Raw genomic sequence first — 23,863 nt, 5'->3', positions numbered from 1 at the left:
TTAGAGAAAGACACATATCATGACTTCATTCATATGTGGAATTCAAGATACAAAACAGATGAACATAAGAAAAGGGAAGCAAAAGTAAAATAAAAACAGGGAGGGGGACAAAACATAAGAGACTCTGAAATATAGAGAACACTAAGAGGGTTGCTGGAGTGGTTGTGGGTGGGGGGATGGGCTAAATGGGCAAGGGGCATTAAGGAGGACATTTGTTGGGATGAGCACTGGGTGTTATACACAGGGGATGAATCACTGTATCCTATTCCTGAAATCATTATTACACTGTATGCTAACTAACTTGGGTGTAAATTTATAAATGAATGAATGAATGAATGAATGAATGAATGAAATTTCAGCTTTTCTTGAGGAATTTAACCCCACATTTTATTCTTAAATCCTATAGGTGTAGTTCTTTCCTTTCACATGTATCTTACGCCTTTCTGAACTCAGAGCACTGAGACAGCTTTATCCACGCAATTTCATGAGTCATAACAAAATGTCATCTTATTTGCAGGGATTTTGCTTTCTTTCATGCTAGTTCCCACTCTGACCATATAGTCATCTCCATATGGTCAGAAATAGGCATTTATGGGGCACCTGGGTGGCTTAGTCGGTTAAGTGTCTGACTTCGGCTCAGGTCATGATCTGGCAGCTCATGGGTTCCAGCCCTGCCTTGGGCTCGCTGCTCTCAGGTTATAGCCTAGAGCCTGCTTCAGATCCTCTGTCTCCCTCTCCCTGCCCCTCCTGTGCTCACAGAAGCTCTGTCTGTCTCTCTCTCTCTCAAAAATAAACATTAAAAAAAAAAAAGGCATTTAACAGTTTCTAACTGATTAGAACTGGGAATGCCTATGTGCGTCATATAATTCCAAGGCAGAGACAAATGATCTATAGTACAAAGTATTGTTTACCACTCAACAAGATCATTAGAATAGTGACCTAAGAGATTTTTAAAAATGCTTTGAAATTAATTTAAGTATTCTTAAAAAGAAACCCTTCTAATGTGGAATAAAAAAAAGTGAAGTTCTTTGTTTACCCAAAAGAAAACGCCCCCTGCAAAATACCCCACAATTTACCTCGATAGTAGGCCTTTGTTATTGCATCAAATTCCTCTTGACCTGCTGTATCCCATAACATTAGTCTGACATCTTCATCATTAACTCTGAAACAAGAGATGAATTTATGTCATATGTAAAAGAAAATGTCTTCAGCAACATAACTTTGTACCTATTTTTATTTTTCAAAGATTTGAAGGTTTTAAAACTACATTATTGGTGCTCACTCTGAAAAAATCTGAGTGCTTTTAAATATTGATACTATTACCAATAGTGAAACTAAAGGGGGAAAGACAATCCCTCAAAATTATAACTTTATACATGATTTGAGCTTACCTGTCCTGTTTTCTCCTTTAACACCAGTCACAGACAGTGGTGGCTCTCAGACACTGGCACTGGCAAGGGGATTCCCTTAGGTTAATACTTGCTCTCCTCTTGCTACAAAATTCTAGTGGGTTCTGGCGTACAAGTGATACAATAAGAATAAGGAAGGAAAGAAATGAAAGAAGCAAAAGACAGAAGTGAGAAAAAAAGAAAGAAAGAAAGAAAGAAAGAAAGAAAGAAAGAAAGAAAAGAAAAGAAAAAAGAAAAAAGGAAAGAAAAGAAAAGAGTGACAATGGAAGGAAGAAGCAAGAGGAAGCAATGAGCAAAAGCAAGCAGTTTACCTGCTTGGTTGCCCTTCAACTTATAAATTTACTTGTCATACACTCCATTGTCTTATTCCTGTTCTATAAAGTCACTGCAAATGCTGCATTATAAAATACTGAAACACTGCTCCCAGGGAAATACAGGGTTAGGTTCTTGTAAGCCCTGGTTACATTCTCCCCAACCAATAAATATATAACCTTGGTTTTTTGTGATTCTGTTTAAAGATAGCTTATTTAATGCATATTGTTTATTCATTAATGTTGAAGTCAAAGCCAACAGCACTGTAACTTACGCCTGAATGACACATACCTAACATACATATTTTCTCTATAAGGCACATCATAGCGTTCTTGTACTTAGGGAAACTAGGTGGCACTATGCTTGGGGCCATGTTAAACAGCATCACCTTCAACAAAAAGCACAAAAATGTGGGACAAAAACAGACACACAAAAAAACACTTGTTTATAATATGAGAGATGAAAAAGGAAGTCACCTTGTTCAGTCTAACCTGAGAACGTGCATGTAAGGTACCAAATATTTGCTGCTCTGTGCATATCAATGAATGACCACCAAAGCACTGACCATATTGATTCTGGGATTACAAATAAATTTTAGCAAGTAGATGAATTTGCAAATATGGAATTACAAATAATAAGAATCAACAATATACTTAAAATATAAATATGGACTCTACAAATAACAAGGATCAACTATATACTTAAAATGTTAATTTGGTTCAGATAACAAGTACAAAAATAAATACTATTAAGACTTAAAATGAATCCTCTTAAAATATCTGAGAAAGGAAGTAAACACAGAAGTATCTTTAAAAGAGGGAAACAGGGGCACCTGGGTGGCTCAGTTGTTAAACATCTGACTTTGGCTCAGGTCATGATCTCAGTTCATGAGGCCAATTCCCACATAGGGTGAGCTTTAGCCCCGCTTCAGGTGAGCTCTGCGTCTCCCTCTCTCCCCTTAGCTGACTTGCACCCTCTCTCTTTAAATAAATAAATAAATAAATAAATAAATAAATAAATAAATAAATAAATAAATAAATAAATAAGGATAATAAAATGCAAATTAGAAATTGAACAATCTTTAAAACAATGAGCACAATTATCTTTAACGCTAATGTCTACGCTAGTCAGATTTGTTTAATGTTACTTATTTCTGGGACTCCTGGGTAACTCAGTCAGTTAGGCTTAGGTCATTATCTCACGGTTCATGGCTTCAAGCCTGCAATGGGTTCTCTGCTGTCAGTGCACAGTCCGCTTCAGATCCTCTGTCTCCCTCTCTCTCTGCCCCTCTCCAACTTGCTCTCTCTCAAACATAAATACTTAAAAAATACATATAGATATGGGCGCCTGGGTGGCTCAGTCATTTGAGCGTCTGACATCGGCTCAGGTCATGATCTCGTGGTTCGTGGGTTTGAGCCCCGAGTCGGGCTCTGTGCTGACAGCTCAGAGCCTGGAGCCTGCTTTGGATTCTGTGTCTCCCTCTCTCTCTCTGCCCGTCCCCTGCTCACACTCTGTCTCTGTCTCTCAAACATAAATAAACATTTTTAAAAATTAAAAAAAAAAAAAAAATATACACACACACACACACACACACATACACATGCATGCTTGGGGTATGGGGGAATGGGCATAATGAATGAAGGGCAGTGGGAGATATAGGCTCCTAGTTATGGAATGAATAAATCACGGGAATGAAAGGTACAGCATAGAAAATGTAGTCAATAATATTGTAATTGCATTGTATGGTACCAGATGCAGCTACACTTGTGGTGAACATAGCTTAACCTACAGAGAGTTGAATCATTTTGTTGTATACTTAAAACTAATGTAACATTATGTGTTGACTATACTCAGAATAAAAAAAATTAAAATAAAATTTCCTTAAAAGTTCTGAGGACTAGGGGCGCCTGGGTGGCTCAGTCGGTTAAGCGTCCGACTTCAGCTCAGGTCACGATCTCACGGTCCGTGAGTTCGAGCCCCGCGTCGGGCTCTGGGCTGATGGCTCAGAGGCTGGAGCCTGCTTCGGATTCTGTGTCTCCCTCTCTCTCTGCCCCTCCCCCGTTCATGCTCTGTCTCTCTCTGTCTCAAAAATAAATAAAAGTTAAAAAAAAAAAAAAGTTCTGAGGACTAATGACAAAAAGTGTCACTCTTGACATGTTTTAGAATCCAAATGGATCTACTAAAGTAAGATTTCCTTTTCATAGGAGTATTTAATCCTGCCAAATCTGCTCTTATTTCTTTAAAACAAATGATCAATTCTCGAACTTCCAGATAGTCTTAGGATCCCATAATATAAGAGCTGAAAACTATACTGAGAGACAGGTAATTTCCCTTCCACATAAAGCAGGCATGCCTCATTTTATTGCACTTCGCTTTACTGGGCTTCACAGATACTGTGTTTTTTTACAAATGGCAGGTTTTTGGCAACCCTGCATTTAGCAATCATATCAGCACCATTTTTTCCAACAGCATCTGCTCACTTTGAGTCCCTGTGCCACATTTTGATAATTCTTAGAATATTCCAAATTTTTTCATTATTATCATATTTGTCATGGTGATCTGTGAATAGTGATCTTTAATGCTACTACTATAATCGTTTTGGCTGCCACAAACCACTTCCATATAAGATAGCACACTAAATGGAACAATGTTGTGTGTGTTCTCACTGTTCCACCATCAGTCATTCCCCCATCTCGCTCCTTGGGCCTGCCTATTCTGAGACACAGCCATACTGAAATTAGGCCAATTAATAACCTTACAAGGGCCTCTAAGTGTTCAAGTGAAAGGAAGACCCACACATCTCTGACTTTAAATCAAAAGCTAGGTGGCTCAGTCGGTTAAACGTCCAACTTTGGTTTGGGTCATGATCTTGCAGTTTGTGGGTTCGAGCCCCGTGTCGGGCTCTGTGCTGACAGCTTAGAGCCTGGAGCCTGCTTCGGATTCTGTGTCTCCCTCTCTCTCTACCCCTCCCCCACTTGCACACACATGTGTGTGCGCGCTCTCTCTAGAAAATAAACATTAAAAAAATTTTAAAAAGCTAGAAATGATTAAGCAGTGAGGAAAGCATGTTGAAAGCTGAGAGAGGCTGAAAGCTAGGCCTCTTGTGCCAGTAAGCCAAGCTATGAATGAAAGGAAAAATTCTTGAAGGAAATCAAAGTGCTGCCTCACGGGTGCCCGGATGGCTCAGTCAGTAGAGCATACAACTTGATCTCAAGCCCCACATTGGGTGTAGAGATTACTTACATATTTACTTACTTACTATCTACTAAATAAATAAATAAATAAATAAGCAAGCAAGCAAGCTACTCCAGTGAACACATAGAACGTAAGAAAGCGAAACAGCTGTACTATTTATATGGAGAAAGCTTTTGTGATCCGGACAGAAGATATAACCAGCCACAACATTCCCTCAAACAAAAGCCCGATACTCCAGAGCAAGACCCTAACTCTCTTCAGTTCTATGAAGGCAGAGAGGTGAGGAAGCTGCAGAAGAAAAGACTGAAGTTAGCAGAGACTGGCTCATGAGGTTTAAGGAAAGATGCTGCTGCCTCTATGACATCAAAGAGCAAGGTGAAACAGCAGGTACTGATGCAGAAGCTGCAGCAAGTTACCCAGAAGATCTAGCTGAGATAATTAACGAAGGTGGCTACACTAAGCCACCAATTTTCAATGTAGGTGAAACAGCCTTCTATTGGAAGGAGATTCTATGGAGGACGTTCATAACTAGAGGAAAGTCAGTACCTGGCTTCAAAGCTTCAAAGGACAAGTTAACTCCCTTGTTAGGGGCTAATGCAGCTGGTGACTTTAAGTTGAAGCCAATACTTATTTACTATTCTGAAAATTCTATGGCCCTTCAGAATTATACTAAATCTACCCTGCCTGTGCTCTATAAATGGAACCACAAGGCCTGGATGACAGCACATCTGTTTACATCATGGTTTACTAAATATTTTAAGCCCACTGTTGAGACCTACTGCTCAGGAAAAAAATTCCTTCAAAGTATGACTGCTCATTGACAATGGACCTGGTCACCCAAGAGGTCTGATGGAGATGTACAATGAGAGAATGTTGTTGTCATGACTGCTAACACAACATCCATTCTGCAGGCCATTTGACTTTCAAGTCTTAGTATTTAAGAAATATATTCTGTAAGGCTATGGCTGCTACAGATAGTAATTCCTCTGATAGATCTGGGCAAAGTAAATCGAAACTTTATAGAAAGGATTTACCACTGTAGATTCCAATAAGAACATCTGTGATTCACTGGAAGAGGTCAAATATCAACATCAACAAGACTTTGGAAGAAGTTGATTCCAACCCTCACGGATGACTCTGAAAGGTTCAACGACTTCCATGGAGGAAGTATCTGCAGACGTGGTGGAAATAGCAGGACATGGAGCCTGAAGATGTGATTGAATTGCTGCAATCTCATGATAAAACATGAGCAGATGAGGAGTTGCTTATTATAAATGAGCAAAGAAAGTGGTTTCTTGGCATGGAATCTAGTCCTGGTGAAGATGCTGTGCAGACTGTTGAAATGACAAGAAAGGATTTAGAATATTAAATAAACTTAGCTGATAAGGTAGCAGCAGGGTTTGAGAGAATTTTTTTAAAGTTTTTAATTTTAATTCCACTATAGTATAACATACAGCGTTATATCAGTTTCAGGTGTACAATATAGTGATTCAACAGGGTTTGAGAATTGACTCCAATTTTGAATGAAGTTCTACTGTGGGTAAAATGCCATCAAACAGCATCACATGCTACAGGGAAATCATTCCTGAAAGGCAGAGTAAATCAGTGAAGCAAACTTCACTGTTGTCTTATATTAAGAAACTACCACAGCCACCCCAACATTCAACCACCACCCTGATCAGTCAGCAGCCATCAACATCAAGACAAGACCTTCACCAGCAAAAAGATTAAGACTCAGTGAAAGATCAGAGGATGGTTAGCATTTTTTAAAAATACAGTATTTTTTAAATTTTTAATATTTAATTTTTTTAACATTTATTCATTTTTGAGAGAGAGACAGAGCAGGAGTGGGGGAGGGGCAGAGAGAGTGGGAGACACAGAATCAGAAGCAGGCTCCAGGCTCTGACCTGTCAGCACAGAGCCCGACGTGGGACTTGAACTCACCGCGAGATCATGACCTGAGCCGAAGTCGGATGCCCAACCGACTGAGCTACCCAGGTGCCTGAGCAATACAGTATTTTTAAATTAAGGTATGTACATTTTTTTAGACATAATGCCGTTGCATACTTAATAGACTACAGTAAAATGTAAACATAACTTTTATATGCACTGTGCAACCAAAAAATTCATTTGACTTGCTTTATTGTGGTAGTCTGGAACAGAACCTGCAAAATCTCCAAGTTGTGCCTATAAGGGACAGAAATCTCATTACAGTCAAGCATCAGTTTGACTTTAAGAAGTACGCAAGGTGCCACCAATAAATATAACATCAGATACAAGACAGAAAGTGGGGAGGGGAGTATGAAAAAAGGGGGGAAATGAGGAAGGGAAAACAGATGAAAGGTGAAAAAAGGCAGAAGAATAAAGATATACACAGGAATATGTTAACTAACTGGAATCTAAATAAAAGCTTGAAACATTAAAAAGAAAAAAAAAAGATACACACAGTAATAAGTATTTGAAAACCACCACAGAATGTCTCATTAGCCACAGTCACTAGACTCCTAACCTTGGACTATACTATAATTAGTATTATTCCAGTGAAAGTCCTAGATATAGTTCACAAATCAAAACTTCATAAATCAAAACTCAGGGGATAAAATGGCCAAGTACATACTGGATTTGTCGCTCCAAAAAATCAACTCCAATGGTTTTCTTGTAGTCTTTTGTAAAAATGCCTTTGCAATATCGCTGAATCATACTTGACTTTCCAACTGCTCCATTCCCTACAACCACCATCTTGATAGCCACTTCCATATCTTCCTCCAACATTTTTGCAGTTGAAAAGGTTTCTGAACCAACTTTAATTCCAGGTGATCAGATCTTCTCAAATCTGTGGTTTAAAATGAAATTATTTTTCATAACATAAAAATTGTACAAAATAAGCTATAATTGTTTTATGGAGAAATAATTATATTGCACTGCAAGAATTTGTTTCCATGATGGAGGCCCTCTTACCATCCTGTTTAGATCATGTAAATTATTTGAAAGGAGGAACAATAATATCATTCATTTCTGAATCCTGATCAGTAGCAAAATGTATGATATCTAGGTATTAATAAAGGCCTAGATTACATAGTTCTACCTTTCACGGAGACTAAGATTAAGATGGTCAGTGTTAGAGTTGAGGTCTGATTTAAAGTTGCTCTTAGTGAAGTTACTGCTTGACCTCTTTAAACTTCAGTTTACTAAGGATATTTATCTCACAAGATTGTTGATCAATGGCACATATAAAGCACTAAGCATAATGAAAATCGAGCACTCAAAAAATGGTAGTTTCATACAACATAATAAATCCTCCATAGTCACCACCATATGGGTAACAAATAAAATATCTAAGAAAACTGCTTTTTCAACCTCACAAGTAATAATTACTATCCCTAGAAAAGCACCCCTAAGAAAGATTTTGTATAATATACAACTGTGTGTCAGCACTGAACTCTTACAGTGCTTCACTGTTCAGGTTATAATGAATGCTTTATAAATAATCTTATACCACACATTCTTTCTTTAGTTTCAGACTAGTTACAGTTACTCATATAATGAAAGTAATACAATGTGTACTGTCTGCATTTTAGATTGAAAAGAACAGAAAGTCAATTTCTTCTATTTCTTAAAATTACTAAATTCCTATTATACAATATTATATTCCAACTACCTTAACTGAAAATCCATCTATACAACCATTACATAAAACAAGTCTGAAACATGAAGAACATTTCCCCCATCCCCCACCACGGAGTCTCAGTAATTGTCCCTACCGCTTCACAAATTTGCACAATCATAAGAATCATCTAGGAGGATTTGTTCAAGTATAGGTTCTAGGTCTCCACCTCAAACATAATTAAATGATGAAAAAAAAAAAAGTATAAGAATGAAAAGAAGACTATGGTAGGAGCAAAAATACAGGTAAATACAAGACTTCTCTTGAATGTTCTAAATTATGTTGGACTCAAACACAATTGTGTGGTTTTCAGTATGTATAGAGAAAATATTTATGATAGCTAATTATAAATGGGAGAAGATAAAGGAATGTAAAGGAAGGTAAAGTTTCTATGCTTCACTTGAACTGGTAAAATGTTGACTCCAAAAGACTGTGATAAATTATATATATAAGTGTATATATATGTGTGTGTATATATAAGTGCATATACATGTGTATATTACATGTATACATATATATGTATGTATACATATACACATATATGTGTGTGTACATATATTTATACATACACATATGTACATACATAGTGTGTGTGTGTGTGTGTATATATATATAGTGTAATATCCAGAGCAACTACTGAAGTTACAAAGAGATATACTTAAAACAAAATTTAAGTCTAATAACAATAAAACAATCAGAATCTAACTGACATTTATAGAACTGTCCACACAACAGAATATACTTCTTTTTAAGTATCTATTAAATCTATCTACTAAATATATACCAAGATAAAACAAATTCCAGGTGATTTAAAAAAAAAAAAAAACCTCAACAAACTTAAAATAATCAGACCACAATGCAGTCGAACTAGAAATAATTAACAGAAAACAGAAAGATAACAGGAAAATCTCCAAACATTTGCAAACTAAAAACAATGTGTGAGCCAAAGACTGAAGCTGAAGATAATTTTTTTTTTAAGAGAGAGAGAGCGAGCATGAGTGGGAAGAGGGGCAGGGAGGGAGGGAGAGAGAATATCTTAAGCAGGTTCCATGTTCAGTGTGGAGCCTGACATGGGGCTCGATCCCATGACCCTGGGATCATGACCTGAGTCGAAATCAAGAGTCTGGATGCTCGGATGCTCAACCGACTTGAGCCACCCAGGTGCACAAGAAAAAATTTTTTTTTTTAACTTTTAAATTTTTAAACAATTTTTAAATTTTTAAATAATTGAATGAAAAGGAAAATACAACATGTGAAAATCTGTGAGACATAGCTAATGTAGTGCTGAAAGAGAAAATTTATAGCACTAAATGCTTACCTTAGAAAAGAAGAAAAGTCTAAATCATTTAAACTCCCACCTCAAGAAACTAGAAAAAGAGCAAAATAAACCCAAAGCAAATGATGGAAAAAATAAAGAACAGAAATCAATGAAATTGGAAACAGAAAAACAGGGAAAATTAAACAAAAAACTGTTTCTTTAAAGATCAGTATAACTGACAGAAAAAAAAAAAGAGAATACACAATTTACCAATATTAGGAATAAAATCAAGAATGTCACTATGGACTCTGTGGACTCCAAAGGATAATACAACAGACAACTCTACACACATAAATTTGACAACATAGATGAAATGGACCAATTCCTTAAACAGGATTAACTACCACAACTCACTCAATATGAAATAGATAATTTGAATAGCCCTATAACTATAAAGGAAATTGAATTTGTAACTTAAAACCTCAAAGAAAAATCTCCAGGCTCAGGTGATTTCATGGGAGAATTCTATCAAGCTTTTCAAGAATTGACACCAACGATACACAATCTCTTCCAGAATACTGAAAAGAGGGGAACACTTCCCAACTTATTTTATAAAGCCAGCATTACCTTGACACCAACACCACACAGACAGTACAAAAAAGAAAACTGGACAAATATCCCCTCATGAACACAGACACACCAAAGTCCTCAACAAAATATTAGCAAGTCAAATCCAGGAATATATAAAAAGAATCACCAGGACCAAGTGGGCTTTGTTCTGGGAATGCAAGGGTGGTTCAATACCTAAAACCAATCAGTGTAATCAACCATATTAACAAAGCAAAGAAAAACCTCATCACCATATCAACTGATACATATATCACAGGAAATATATAACAAAACTCAACATCCATTTGTCAGAAAAACAGTCAGCAAACTAGAAACACAAGAGGACTCCTTCAACCTGATTAATGGTGTCTATTAAAAAACTATCCAGCTATGCAGCCGCTCTGGAAAACAGTGTGGAGGTTCCTAAAAAATTAAAAATAGACCTACCCTATGACCCAGCAGCACTGCTAGGAATTTACCCAAGGGATACAGCAGTACTGATGCACAGGGGCACTTGTACCCCAATGTTTATAGCAGCACTCTCAACAATAGCCAAATTATGGAAAGAGCCTACATGTCCATTAACTGATGAATGGATAAAGAAATTGTGGTGTATATACACAATGGAGTACTATGTGGCAATAAGAAAGAATGAAATATGGCCCTTTGTAGCAACGTGGATGGAACTGGAGAGTGTGATGCTAAGTGAAATAAGCCATACAGAGAAAGACAGATACCATATGTTTTCACTCTTATGTGGATCCTGAGAAACTTAACAGAAACCCATGGGGGAGGGGAAGGAAAAAAAAAAGAGGTTAGAGTGGGAGAGAGCCAAAGCATAAGACTCTTAAAGACTGAGAACAAACTGAGGGTTGATGGGGGGTGGGAGGGAGGGGAGGGTGGGTGATGGGTATTGAGGAGGGCACCTTTTGGGATGAGCACTGGGTGTTGTATGGAAACCAATTTGACAATAAATTTCATATATTGAAAAAAAAAAAACTATCCAGCTAATATTATATACTTAACTCTAAAAACCTGTTGTTTTTTTATTTTAAGTAAACTCTACCCGCAACATGGGGCTCAAACTCATGACTCTGCAATCAAGAGTCACAAGCTCTACTGACTGAGCCACACACCTGAAAGTGTGACTGTTTTAACCCTTAGACTAAGAACAGGGAAAGGATCTCTACTCTCACCACTCAAAGTTCTACATTATACACAAAGTTCTAGCCAGAGAAACAGGTGACAAAAAAACAAATAAAACAGAGATTAGGGAAAAAATGAATAAAAGTGACCCTACTCACAAATTACATGACTGTCTTTATAGAAACTTAAAGGAATTAAAAAAAAAATCCTGGAACTAATAAATCAGGTTAGCAAAGGTACAAGATACAAAAACAACAAACAACACTGAATTGTATTTCTATACCCTAACAATGTACAATTTGAAAGCAAGAAACAATATTTTTTTAAGTTTTATTTATTTAAGTAATCTCTATACCCAACATGGGGCTTGAACTCACTACCCTGAGATTAGGAGTCACATGCTCTTCCAACTGAGCCAGCCAGGCACCCTGAAACCAAAAATTTTTACATGACATTTACAAGAGTTCCAAAAAAAAATTAAATACTTTGGTATAAATCTAACAAAACACGTACAGGATCTATATGCTGAAAACTATAAAACACTAATGAAATAAACACCTAAATAAATGAGAAGATATGCCATATTCACAGAGTGGAAGATTCAACAAAGTAAAAATAGCACTTCTCCCCAAATTGACCTATGGTTTAATGCAATTCCAAAGTACCAGCAGGATTTTTTTTCTGTATTTGAGACAAGCTGATTCTACATTTATTTTTATTTTTTTTATTTTGAGAGAGAAAGTACAAGCAGGGGAGGCAGAGAAAGAGGGAGAGAGAGAATCCTAAGCAAGTTCCACACTGACGGTGCAGAGCCTGATTCAAGGCTCAAACTCACAAAGCATGAAATCATGACCCAAACTGAGAGCAAGAGTTGGTCCCTTAACAGACTGAGCTACCCAGGTATTCCAAGACAAGCTGATGCTAAACATTATATGGAAAGGCAAATAAACTAGAATAGGTAACACAATTTTGAAAAAGAATAAAATTGGAGGAAATCATACTAGCCAATTTTAAGACACCAAAGAGCTATACTAATTAAGACAGCATGATACTGGCAAAGACAAAGATACATAAATCAATGGAACAGAGAGCCCAAAAATAGACCCACACAAATTCAGTCAATTGATTTTCGACAAAGGTGCAAAAACAATTCAATGGAAAAAAGACAATGTCTTCAGCAAATGGTGATGGAACGATTGGACATTCATATGTAAAAAAGCAAACAAACATCTACCTAAACCTCAAAATGGATCAAAGATGTAAAACTATAGGTGCTCTCTCAAAAATAATAAATAAACATTAAAATAATAATAATAATAATTTTTTTAAAAAAGAGACTCGTGGGTGGCTCAGTAGATTAAGCATCCAACTTCAGCTCAGGTCATGATCTCCTGGTTTATGAGTTCAAGCCCCACATCAGGCTCTCTGCTGTCAGCTCAGAGCCTGCTTCAGATCCTCTGTCTCCCTTTCTCTCTGCCCTTCCCCCACTCATGCTCGCTCTCCTTATCTCTCTCAAAAATAACATTTTTAAAAAATAAAATAAAAACAAAAATATAGGGGCACCTGCGTGACTTAGTCAGTTGAGCATCAGACTCTTGATTTCAGCTTAGGTCATGATCTCACAGTTTGTGAATTCCAGCCCTGAATCAGGCTAGCTGCTGTCAGTGCAGAGCCAAGCCTGCTTCAGATCCTCTGTCACCCTCTCTCCCTACTACTCCCCTGCACTCTCACTCTCTCTCTCTCAAAAATAAATAAAACGTTTTAAAAAATAAAATAAAACTATAAGGGTGCCTGTCTGGCTCAGTTTGGTAGAACCTGTGACTCTTGACCTTGGTGTTGTGATTTTGAGGCCCATGTTGGGTGTAGAGCTTAAAAATAAAATCTGAAATAAAATAAAATAAACAAAAATAAAACCATATTTTTTGGAAGAAACATTTCAGAAGGTGTAAATCTTGACCTGGGGTTAGGCAGAGTTCTTAAAAGGAAAAATTGATAAATTAGACTTCATAAAAACGAAAAACATTTGCTCTGGAAACGATGCTGTCAAAAGAACAAAAAGACATGCTACAAACTACAAGAAAGTATTTGCAAAGCACATATCTACCAAATAACTTGTTTCCAGAACATAACAAGAACCCTCAAAGCTCAACATAAGAAAGCAAACAACCCATTTGAAAAATGGGCAATACCCTTGGCCAGATACTCATCAAAGATTATACATGCCAAATAAGCACATAAAAAGATATTCAACATCATTAACCATTAGTTAAAGACACATCAAAATCATGTGATACCACACGTCTATTAGCATGGCTAATTTAAATTTAAAATTTAAATTTACTTTTACATTTTACATTTACATTTAAAATTACTGACAATACCAAGTGCTTAGGAGGATGTAGAACAACTGGTACTCTCACACATGGCTGGTAAGAATGCAAAATGATACAACCACTCTGGAAATCAGCATGACAGTTTCTTATAAAGTTAAACATATTTTATATGACCCTGCAACCCACTCTTAGCAATACCCTAAAATGAAAACTTATATTCACACAAAAACCTGTACATGAATGTTTATAAGCAGCTCCATGTATAATCACAAAAAACTGGAAACACTCCAAATGTCCTTCAGTGGGTGGATGTATAAACAACTGTGGTACATCTACCTAATGGAACACTACTTAGCAATAAAAAAAGAAAATTATTGATACATACAACAATTTGGAGGAATCTCAAAGACATTAAGCTGAGTGAAAATAAGTCAGCATTAAAGGTTACATATTGTATGATTCCACTTATATGACATCTGGAAAGGACTGGTGATTGCCAGGGGTTAGGGGTAAGGGAAAAGATATAAAAGGACAGCATGAGTTTGGCAGGGGTGGGGTGGTGGTAAGAACTGTTTTATAATTCGGATTGTAGTGGTGTTTGCATTAATCTAAAATTCATAGAACCACAAATCCCCTAAAAAGTCACTTTTACCATTTAATTTTATTTTATGTTTGTTTATTTATTTATTGTGAGAGAGACAGAAAGAGAGAGCGTGCGAGTGAGCACGAACACACAGGTCGGGGAGGGAGAGGAGAGAACCCCAAGCAGGCTCCAAGCACAGCACAGAGCCCAATGCCGTGCTGGATCCCATGACCTTAAGATCATGACCTGAGTGGAAACGAAGAGTCAGAGGCTCAGGCAACTGAGTCACCCAGGTGCCCTTTATCATATAATTTTAAAAACAAAATTTAAAGGGACACCTGGGTGGCTCAGTCAGTTAAGCCTCCAACCTTGGTTTGGCTCAGGTCATGATCTCAGGGTTGGTGGAATCCAGCCCCTGCATCAGGCTCTGAGCTGACATCATGGAGCCTGCTTGGGATTATCTCTCCCTCTCTCTCTTTGCCTCTCCCCAGCTCATTCTCTCTCTCTCTCTCTCAAAATAAGTAATAAGTTTTTTTTTAATTTAAAGAAGGAAAGTGCAATCAGATTTTAACGCAGGCAGTCTGACTCTTGTGATTATCAGCTACTACTACTGTCTCGACTTAAGGTACTATATCAAAACAATTAAGTTCTTAGAAAATAAGCATAAACCTGAGTATGATAATTAAAAAGCTTACAGTAATGCTTTACATAAATACTCTTTTCCCCCAATTTAATTTTAAAGACTTACCCAACCAATGCAATCTAATAAACTAGAAAAGAAAAATATGAGCTAAGTTACTGATTAAAAGGGTTGTCTTTTTCATCTCAGCCTGTACTTAAGTACAGTACGATTATGTTTATAACAACACTGAAAAAACTTGTTAGGTTCAGTGAAATTACCCGTAAGACGTTAGGAGTTATATAAAACCTAAAGAAGTACCCGGCCCTTTTCAGACTCGGCTGACACTACTGATAGTGAAGTTAATACTCTCACACACACACCCTCAGGTTCTTACGTCTGGGAGCTGCTGAAGGCTCCTCGGTTCTCCGAGTTAAGAAATTCTGCGGCAGCCAGTGTCAATGAAATAGTGCAGTCTGGCTCATTCATATTCTAGCAGTCACTGAGTGAGAAACTAGGGAAGGGTGGGGCCGCGGGTAAGGACGGGGCCCCTCCGCAAGGAGGAGGGGGGCCTAAAAGCCGGGGTAGAGCCTGGGACCCTCCTCCCCATCACACCTCACTCGGCACTTAACGCCCCCTGCCGCTGTGTCTCCCGGCCGGGGTCGCCCCTTCCCCACCTGGGGGCTGGGGAAAGACGAGAAGCTGGGTGCTCAGCCAGGCTGGAGGCCAGCGCCTCTCCCCCGCGCCGTCTCGCTCCTTCCCGCCCTAGGGGCAATTCCAGGGACCCACACCCTGGGAGCCCCGGCCGCGGGGCAGGGAGAACGGGTGCCGGGCAGGCGCTGCCGCCCACCTCCTCCAGCTGGAACTTGGGCACGGCGCTCCGAGGCGGGGGAGAGGGCGCTCAGGGGCCGGGGGATGGGAGCCCGGGCCTGGAGGCCCCTGTCCCCGACACCCCTCTCCAGTCCCCGGAGTACGGCACATCCCGGGACCCCGGGGAGAAGCGGGTCCTTCCTCAGCAGAGCCGGGGGAGTCCTGAACCGCTGGAGAGGGCGAGTGAGAGCCGCGCGGCTGCCCGGAGTGCAGGCTGCTACTCACCGTCCCCGCTGGCCACGGACCCGCCGCCCGGCGCGACCGGCTCCTCCTGGTCGCGGCGCAACCGCTGCCGCCGCCGCCACCTCCTCCTCCTCCTCCTCCCAGCGCGCCAGCTCCCCCCGGCGGGGCCGCCCGGCTGGCTCGCGCCCTCTTTCACTCTCTTAAAAATGACTATGATTTTTTTAACGAACTTTATTGCCAGCCAGGGCTCAGAACGAGCGGCTCAGCACGAGCGACTCAGCAGCAACTCCGGCAAGGATGGTGGGGCGCGGGAGACTCGACTCCCCTCATCTGTGGACGCGCCGCTCTGCGGAGCATGCGCTGGGCTGGTTCTGCGCATGCTCCGCGCGGACCCGGTCCCCCCGCCCTGCTCCACCCGCGTTCTGGCTGGTTCTCGGGGAGGGCGGCTCTCCCGCGTTCCCGGCGGCTCTTCTGCGTTCCCGGTGCGTCTGCGGGAACCCGGTGTGCAGTGAGGACCGCAGCGGCGGGCGGGAGCTCCTAGATCGTGGACCCTAGTATAGCACTGACCGAGGAAGGTCCGCATGGGTTTCGCCTACTAAGTGATCAGACTTCCAGAGTACTCAAAGGACTTGCCCTGCCTTGGACACACACCTTTTTTTCTCCACCGGATGACATCCAAGTGGTAGAGTGAGCAAAAAAATGTTGAGCAAAACTGAAAACGCACTCACAGTCCACCCGTTGCGGCTGGAGAAAGAAGTCTGAGATGGTTAACAGTTGAGAGAACCAAACCAACAATTAAAAGTTCCCCCTGAAAGCAATCTAAACTGCTTCAGTTGTTTTTATATTTCAAAATACAATAGAATAGAGGGAATAAAGGAAAATACCAACTGTTGGCAATATACTCCAAGGATGTAGAGTAACTGAATGCATCTACCCTGCTTCTGGAAAGTAAACTAGAACAACTCCTTTAAATAACAGTTGGGCGCTGTTTCCTAAAGAAGCATACCCTATGACCCACCAGTTCCACCTCTACTAATCCAGCCAAGAGAAATGAGTACTTACCTTGCACCAACACGGCAAAAGAATGTTCACAACTGCATTTGTGAACCCAAATGGAAATAACCCCAAAGACCATAAACGATAGAATAAATTACGTAATTCACACAGTGTTCATGCAATGGAATACTGTGCAACAATGAGAAGAATAACCCACAACTACCGACATGAAATGGCTTAACTGCAGAAATGTAAATTTGAACAAAAAGTAAGGCACAAAAAGTACTTAATGGGTAAGACTTTTTCAGCACAAAAACAGGAAAAAAAAAAAACCTATAAAATTTAGGATAATGGTTACCGTTGCAGGAAAGGGATAGTGACTGGGTGAGGGATTTCCAAGGTGTTAGCAAGGCTCTCTCTGTTGATCTTGGCACTAGTTACACATATGTGTTCATTTGTAAAAATTCACTAAACTGTACTCCTATGCACAGTTTTCTGTATGTGAATTATATTTCACAAGCAGTAGTTTTTAAAATTACAAATTTTTAATTTCAAATGTTTTACCTATAATTGCAATATTGTTTTGTAAACACAGTGGTTATTTATAGGAAATTTAATGCCAAGTAGCCAATGGATTTATCTCTAGGATTTGGTTAGTAGTCTCTTAAACTTGAGTAATGTACTCACCCTCACCCCCTTTAAAAGAAAAGGAAAAGCTTCATTAAGAAATGGGGAAAGGACTTAAATAGACATGTCTTCAAAGAAGGTGTACAAATGATTAATAAGTATATGAAAAGAGACTCAATATCACTTATCATTAGTAAAATGCAAATCAAAACCACAATGAGATATTACTTCACACCCATTAGAATGACTGTTATAGGGGTGCCCAGCTGGTTCAGTCCATTGAGGGTCTGACTCTTGATTTCAACTCAGGTCATGATCCCGGGGTCCTAGAATCAAGCCCAAAGTTGGGCTCTGTGCTGAGCACAGAACCTGCTTAAGATTCTCTCCCTCTCTCCCTTTGCCCCTCTCCCCCGCTCTCTCTTTAAAAAAAAAATTAATTAAAAAAAATTAAAGATAAATGGCTATTATAAAACAAAACAAAACAGAAAATAGGAAGTGTTGGCAAGGTCGGTGAGAAACTGCAACCTCTGTGCACTGCCAGCAGAAATGTAAAATGGTACAGCCATTATGGAAAACAATATGGCAGTCCCTCACAAAAATAAAAATAGAATTCCACTTCTGGGTATATACTCAAAAGAATTGAAAGCAAGGAATCAAACCAATATTTGTACAACCATGTCCATATCAACATTATTTACAGTAGCCAAAAAATGGTAGCAGCCCAAATGTGTATCAACAGATGAATTGATAAACAAAGTGTCATATAAATATGACATTTATTATATCACTCAGCCTTAAAAAGGAAGGAAATTCTGATACATGGTATACCATGGATGAACCTTGAAGACATCGTGCTGAATAAAAGCCAATCACAATAGGACAAATACTGTATGATTCCACTTATAGAAGGTATCTAAAGTAGTCAAATTCATAGATACACAAAGTAGAATCATGGTTGACAGAGGGAGATTGGAGGGGAGAATAGGGAGTTAGTATTTAATGGGTACAGTTTCCATTTTGCAAGGTGAAAAATGTTCTGGAGATGGATGGTGGTAATTAATGATTGGACAACATGAATGTGCTTAATGCCCCTGAACGCTACCCTTGAAAATGGTCAGAATGGTGGGGCACCTGCATGGCTCAGTCAGTCAAGCATCAGACTTTGACTCAGGTCATGATCTCATGGTTCATGAGTTCAAGCTCTGCATCGGGTTCTGTGCTGACAGCTCAGAGCCTGGAGCCTGCTTCAGATTCTGTGTCTCCTCCTCTCTCTGCCCCTCCCCCACTCCCACTCTGTCTCTTTCTCTCAAAAATAAACATTAAAAAAATTTTTTTAAATGGTCAAAATGGTAAATTTTGTGTTAAGTATATTTTACCACAATTTTTTAATTTTTTAAATTTTTATTTATTCTTGAGAGAGAAAGAGAGAGAGAGAGAGAGAGAGAGACAGGGAGGAGGGAGGGGCACAGAGAGGGAGACACAAAATCCAAAGCAAGCTCCAGGCTCTGAGCTGTCAGCACAGACCTGATACAGGGCTCAAACTCAGGAACTGTGAGATCATGACCTGAGCCGAAGTCAGATGCTTAACTGACTGAGCCACCCAGGCACCCCACCACAATTTTTTAAATGGGAAAAAAAAAAAAGAAAATTCTACTGAGTATCAAAAAATAAATCTGAGGATTCAAATTTGAGAAAAACTTCTTGAAGGCCCTTTTCCATTTCCATGGGATTTTTGCACACTCTAATGCAATTATGTCTACCTTTTATTTGATTCAAGACTGTACCCAAGAAGTGGAAACCTGGCCTTTTATTTATTTTTTAAAAATTTATTTATTTTTGAGAGAGAGAGAAAGAGTGTGCGCATGTGCATGCCAGTGGGGGAGGGGCAGAAAGAGACGGAGACACAGAATCCAAAGCAGGATCTAGGCCCTGAGCTGTCAGCACAGAGCCCGTTGCAGGTCTTAAACCCTAGACCTGCAAGATCATGACCTGAGCTGAAGTCTGACGCTTAACAGATTGAGCCACCCAGGCACCCCAGATCTGGCCTTTTAAATCCTGCAGTTGTGCTGTAGCAAAAATGGCAATAGAATTAGTCTGAAGGCCTCTGAAAGAAATTTCACCTGCTGTATCTAGAAATGAGTTGTGCAAAATTATTTAGGGAAAATATTCTTGTTTTGAGAGAGACAGCACTCAAGAGGGGAATGGGGCAAAGGGGGAGAGAGAGAGAGAGAGAGAGAGAGAGAGAGAGAGAGAATCCCAAGCAGGCTCCAAACTCAGTGGAGAGTCTATCTCAGGGCTGGATCCCATGCCCTTGGGATCATGACCTGAGCCAAAATCAAGAGTCTCAACCCAACTAAGCCACCCAGGCGCTCCTAGGGAAAACATTATGAAAAGGTTTTTTTTTTGTTGTTTTGTTTTGTTTTAATTTTTAAGTGATTGCCATGACCAATGTGGGGTTTGAACTCACAATACCAAGATCAAGAGCGGCATGTTCTACTAACTGAGCCATCCAGGTGCCTCTGAAAAGTTATATTTTTAAGTAATTTAGTGATTCTTCAAATCTAGTACCTTCACTGACCCAGCAAAAAGTCCTTTGCTAGTTGTTTTACTATGTCTGACACTAACGTGCCAAATAGTTTTCAGGGATCATGAATTGTATATGGGTGAAAAGAAACACATTAAAGAAAAATGACTTACTCTTTTTTTTAATTTTATTTTTTATTTTTTAAAATTTACATCCAAATTAGTTAGCATATAGTGCAACAATGATTTCAGGAGTAGATTCCTTAGTGCCCCTTACCCCTTTAGCCCATTCCCCCTCCCATAACCCCTCCAGTAACCCTCAGTTTTTTCTCCATATTTATGAGTCTCTTCTGTTTTGTTCCCCTCCCGCCTATATTATTTTTGTTTCCCTTTCCTATGTTCATCTGTTTGTCTCTTAAAGTCCTCATATGAGTGAAGTCATATGATTTTTGTCTTTCTCTGTCTTGGCTTAGGCCAAGCCTAGGACTTGGCTATGGAACAGGAAAGAGGTAACATCAGGAATGACTCACAGGTTTCTTGAATGACCATCTGAGATTCTGGCACCTAATTCCAATGTGTGGGAGCCACCCCCCCCCACCCCCCCCCCACCCCCAGGACACTAGCTGGGTGTCCTACAATTCAACTCAATTTTGACATTTTCCGTCTGGAGATAGCATCAGGTTCCCCAGGTTAAGGGTTCAGTCCTACAAGACTGTGTTCATTCTCCACCACCACCCCCTCCCCCCCCAACACACACTTCAGATACCAGTCACAAGCCCAGGTTATCACCTGTGTTTCTGACCAATTCTTTATAGATGGGAGGTTCCAATGATCTCTTCCGTGGGTTTGATTAATTTGCTAAAGCAGCTCAGAGAACTCAAGAGAAACGTTTTACTTTCTAGATTACCAGTGCATTATAAAAGAATATAACTCAGCAATAGCCAGATGGTGGAGATGCATAGGGAGAAGAATGGGGAAAGAACATGCAGCTTCATGCCCTCTGCAGATGTCCAGTCTCCCCACATCTCCGCTGTTCATCTACCCAAAAGCTCTCTGGCCCAGCCCTCATGGGTTTTTATGGAGGCTTCATTACGTGAGCATGATTGATTAAACCATTAGCCATTGGCGATTGAGTCAACCTCCAGGCCCCCTCCCCTTGCAGAGGTGATGGTGGGAGGCAACTCTCTAATCACAAGGTTAGTTCTCCTGGCAACCATCCCCCTATCCTTAGGTGGTGTGCAAAATTCACCTTATTAACATAACAAGAGGCCTCTGTTGCTCTCAACCCTAGGAAATTCCAAGGGTTTTAGGAGCCCTATGCCTGGAAGAGGGACAAAGACTAAGCATATACTTCTTATTATAAATCACATGAACTTGCTGATAGTGATCACTATGCTACTAATTATAATCCCTAGCCAGTGTGAGTCAGGGAATAGTCAGTTCTTTCTAGATTTCCTTTTTTGGTTTGTCATTGATCGTTCTTGTCTCAATGGGCTACCTAGTCTGTACCATCACATACACTTCTGGATTTAGGGTGCTCATCAATTGTTAGAACATAAAAAATAATCTTTGTTGAAGTGCCTGGGTGACTCAGTTGGCTAAGCGTCTCTTTTCTTTTCTCTCTCTCTTTTTCTTAATGTGTATTCATTTTTGAGAGAGCTTGAGTGGGGGGGGGGGACAGAGAGAGAGGGGGCAGAGGATCCAAGGCAGGCTCTGCACTGAGAGCAGCAAGCCAAATGTGGGGCTTGAACTCAAAAACTGTGAGATCATGACCTGAGCCAAAGTCAGATGCTTAACCAACTGAGCCACACAGGCACCCCTAAGCCTCTTACTCTTGATTTCAGGTCATGATCTCACAGTTCATGCAACTGAGCCCTGTGTCAGGCTCTGTGCTGACAGGATGGAGCCTTTTGGGATTCTCTCCCCTTTTCTCTGCCCCTCCCCTGCTCTCATGTGCTCTCTCTCTCTCTCTCTCTGTCTGAAAATAAATAAACATTAAAAAATGTATATTTGTTCTCCTTCACTGCCCAGGTCTTTCTCCTACATAAATTTGATTTTGTTGAAATAGTGTGCTGAGAGATGTCCTCTCTGAAATACTCTTTATTTCTCAATTGGGAGGCTTGGGATTACCTTTTAGATCCTTTTTTTAAAGTTTTATTTTTATTTAAGTAATCTCCCTATACAACATGGGGCTCAAACTCACAACCCTGAGATCAACAGTTGCACGATCCTCCAACTGAGCCGGCCACACGCCCCTAGATCCTTTTATACTCTCTGCTCCTCTTCATTTCATTTCTTAAAATTTATTTGATTTAGGGGCACCTGGGTGGCTCAGTTGGTTAAGTGTCTGACTTCGTGGTCAGGATCTCTTGATTTCAACTCAGGTCAGGATCTCACAGTTCATGGTTTGAGCCCCGCTTCAGGTCAGGCTTTGTGCTGTCAGCTAGGAGCCTGGAGCCTGATTCAGATTCTGTGTGTCTCTCTCTCTCTCTGCCATTCCCCTGCTCATGCTCTGTCTCTCTCGCTCTCAAAAATAAATAAACATTAAAAGATAATTTTAAAAAAAGAAACATTTAAGATTTATTTGGAAAAAACTTTTTAGCTTTACTGAGATATAATGAGCATATAAGATTGTGTAAATTTAGGTGTACAATGTGTTGATTTGATATACTAACATATTGCAGAATGATTGCCACCATAGAGTCAGCTAACATTCTATCATGTCACATGATTATCATTTCATTTCTATTTTGCGGTAAGAACATTTTTTTAATATAATTTCTTTTTTTTAAGTTTATTTATTTTGAGAGAGAGAGAGAGAGCAGAGAAGGGGCATAGAGAGAAGGAGAGACAAAATCTCAAGCAGGCTCTGCCCTATCAGCAAAGAGCCCGATTCAGGGTTCAAACTCACAAACCGTGAGTTCATAACCTGAGCTGAAATCGAGAGTCGGACACAACCGACTGAGCCACCCATGCACCCTGTGGTAAAAACATTTAAGATACACTCTCTTAACAACTTTCAAATAAGTAATACAATATTATTAACTATAATTACCATGCAACACATTAGAGCTCCAAAACTTATTCATTTATAACTGAAAGTTTGTACCCTTTACCAACATTTCTCATTTCCCTCACATGCCTGTCCCTGGTAACCACCATTCTACTCTGTTTCTATGTGTTAGGCTTTTTCGGATTCCATGTGTAACTGATATCTTAAAGTATTTGTCTTTCTCTAAATGACTTATTTTGCTTAGCATAATGCCCTCATGGTCCACCCCTGTTGTTGAAAATGGCAAAATTTCCTTCTTTCTCATGGCTGAATACTATTGCACTATATGTATGTTTATATTGTCTTTATCCATTCATCCACTGACAAACACTTAGGCTGTTTCAATGTCTTGGCTCTTGTGAATAATACTGCCATGAATATGAAAGTACATATATCTCTTCAAGATACTGTTTTCATTTCCTTTGGATTTATACCCAGAAGTGGGACTGTTAAATCATATGGGACTGTTTTGGGGGAAACCTCC

The 23,863-nt window shown here is 39.6% G+C and overlaps 1 protein-coding gene and 1 non-coding gene across 2 annotated transcripts in view; both read right to left on the bottom strand.

The window, feature by feature from the left end:
- Positions 1 to 16,501, bottom strand: part of RAB23 (RAB23, member RAS oncogene family) — a 34,916-nt gene extending 18,415 nt beyond the window's left edge. The window contains exons 1-3 of the mRNA XM_042939106.1: positions 16,224 to 16,501; positions 7,534 to 7,749; positions 1,077 to 1,162 (exon numbers count right to left, since the gene is read on the bottom strand). Coding sequence (XP_042795040.1) covers positions 1,077 to 1,162; positions 7,534 to 7,688 — 241 coding nt within the window. The 5' untranslated portion in view covers positions 7,689 to 7,749; positions 16,224 to 16,501. The remainder of the gene's footprint in view (positions 1 to 1,076; positions 1,163 to 7,533; positions 7,750 to 16,223) is intronic.
- Positions 11,946 to 12,018, bottom strand: TRNAR-CCU. Its single transcript has one exon. It is a non-coding gene; the product is annotated as a tRNA-Arg (tRNA).
- Positions 16,502 to 23,863: the final 7,362 nt, after the last annotated feature.

The sequence above is a fragment of the Panthera leo genome, chromosome B2 (assembly GCF_018350215.1).
Source record: "Panthera leo isolate Ple1 chromosome B2, P.leo_Ple1_pat1.1, whole genome shotgun sequence".
Classification (NCBI taxonomy): domain Eukaryota; kingdom Metazoa; phylum Chordata; class Mammalia; order Carnivora; family Felidae; genus Panthera; species Panthera leo.
This window is presented reverse-complemented; position numbering and strand designations above follow the sequence as displayed.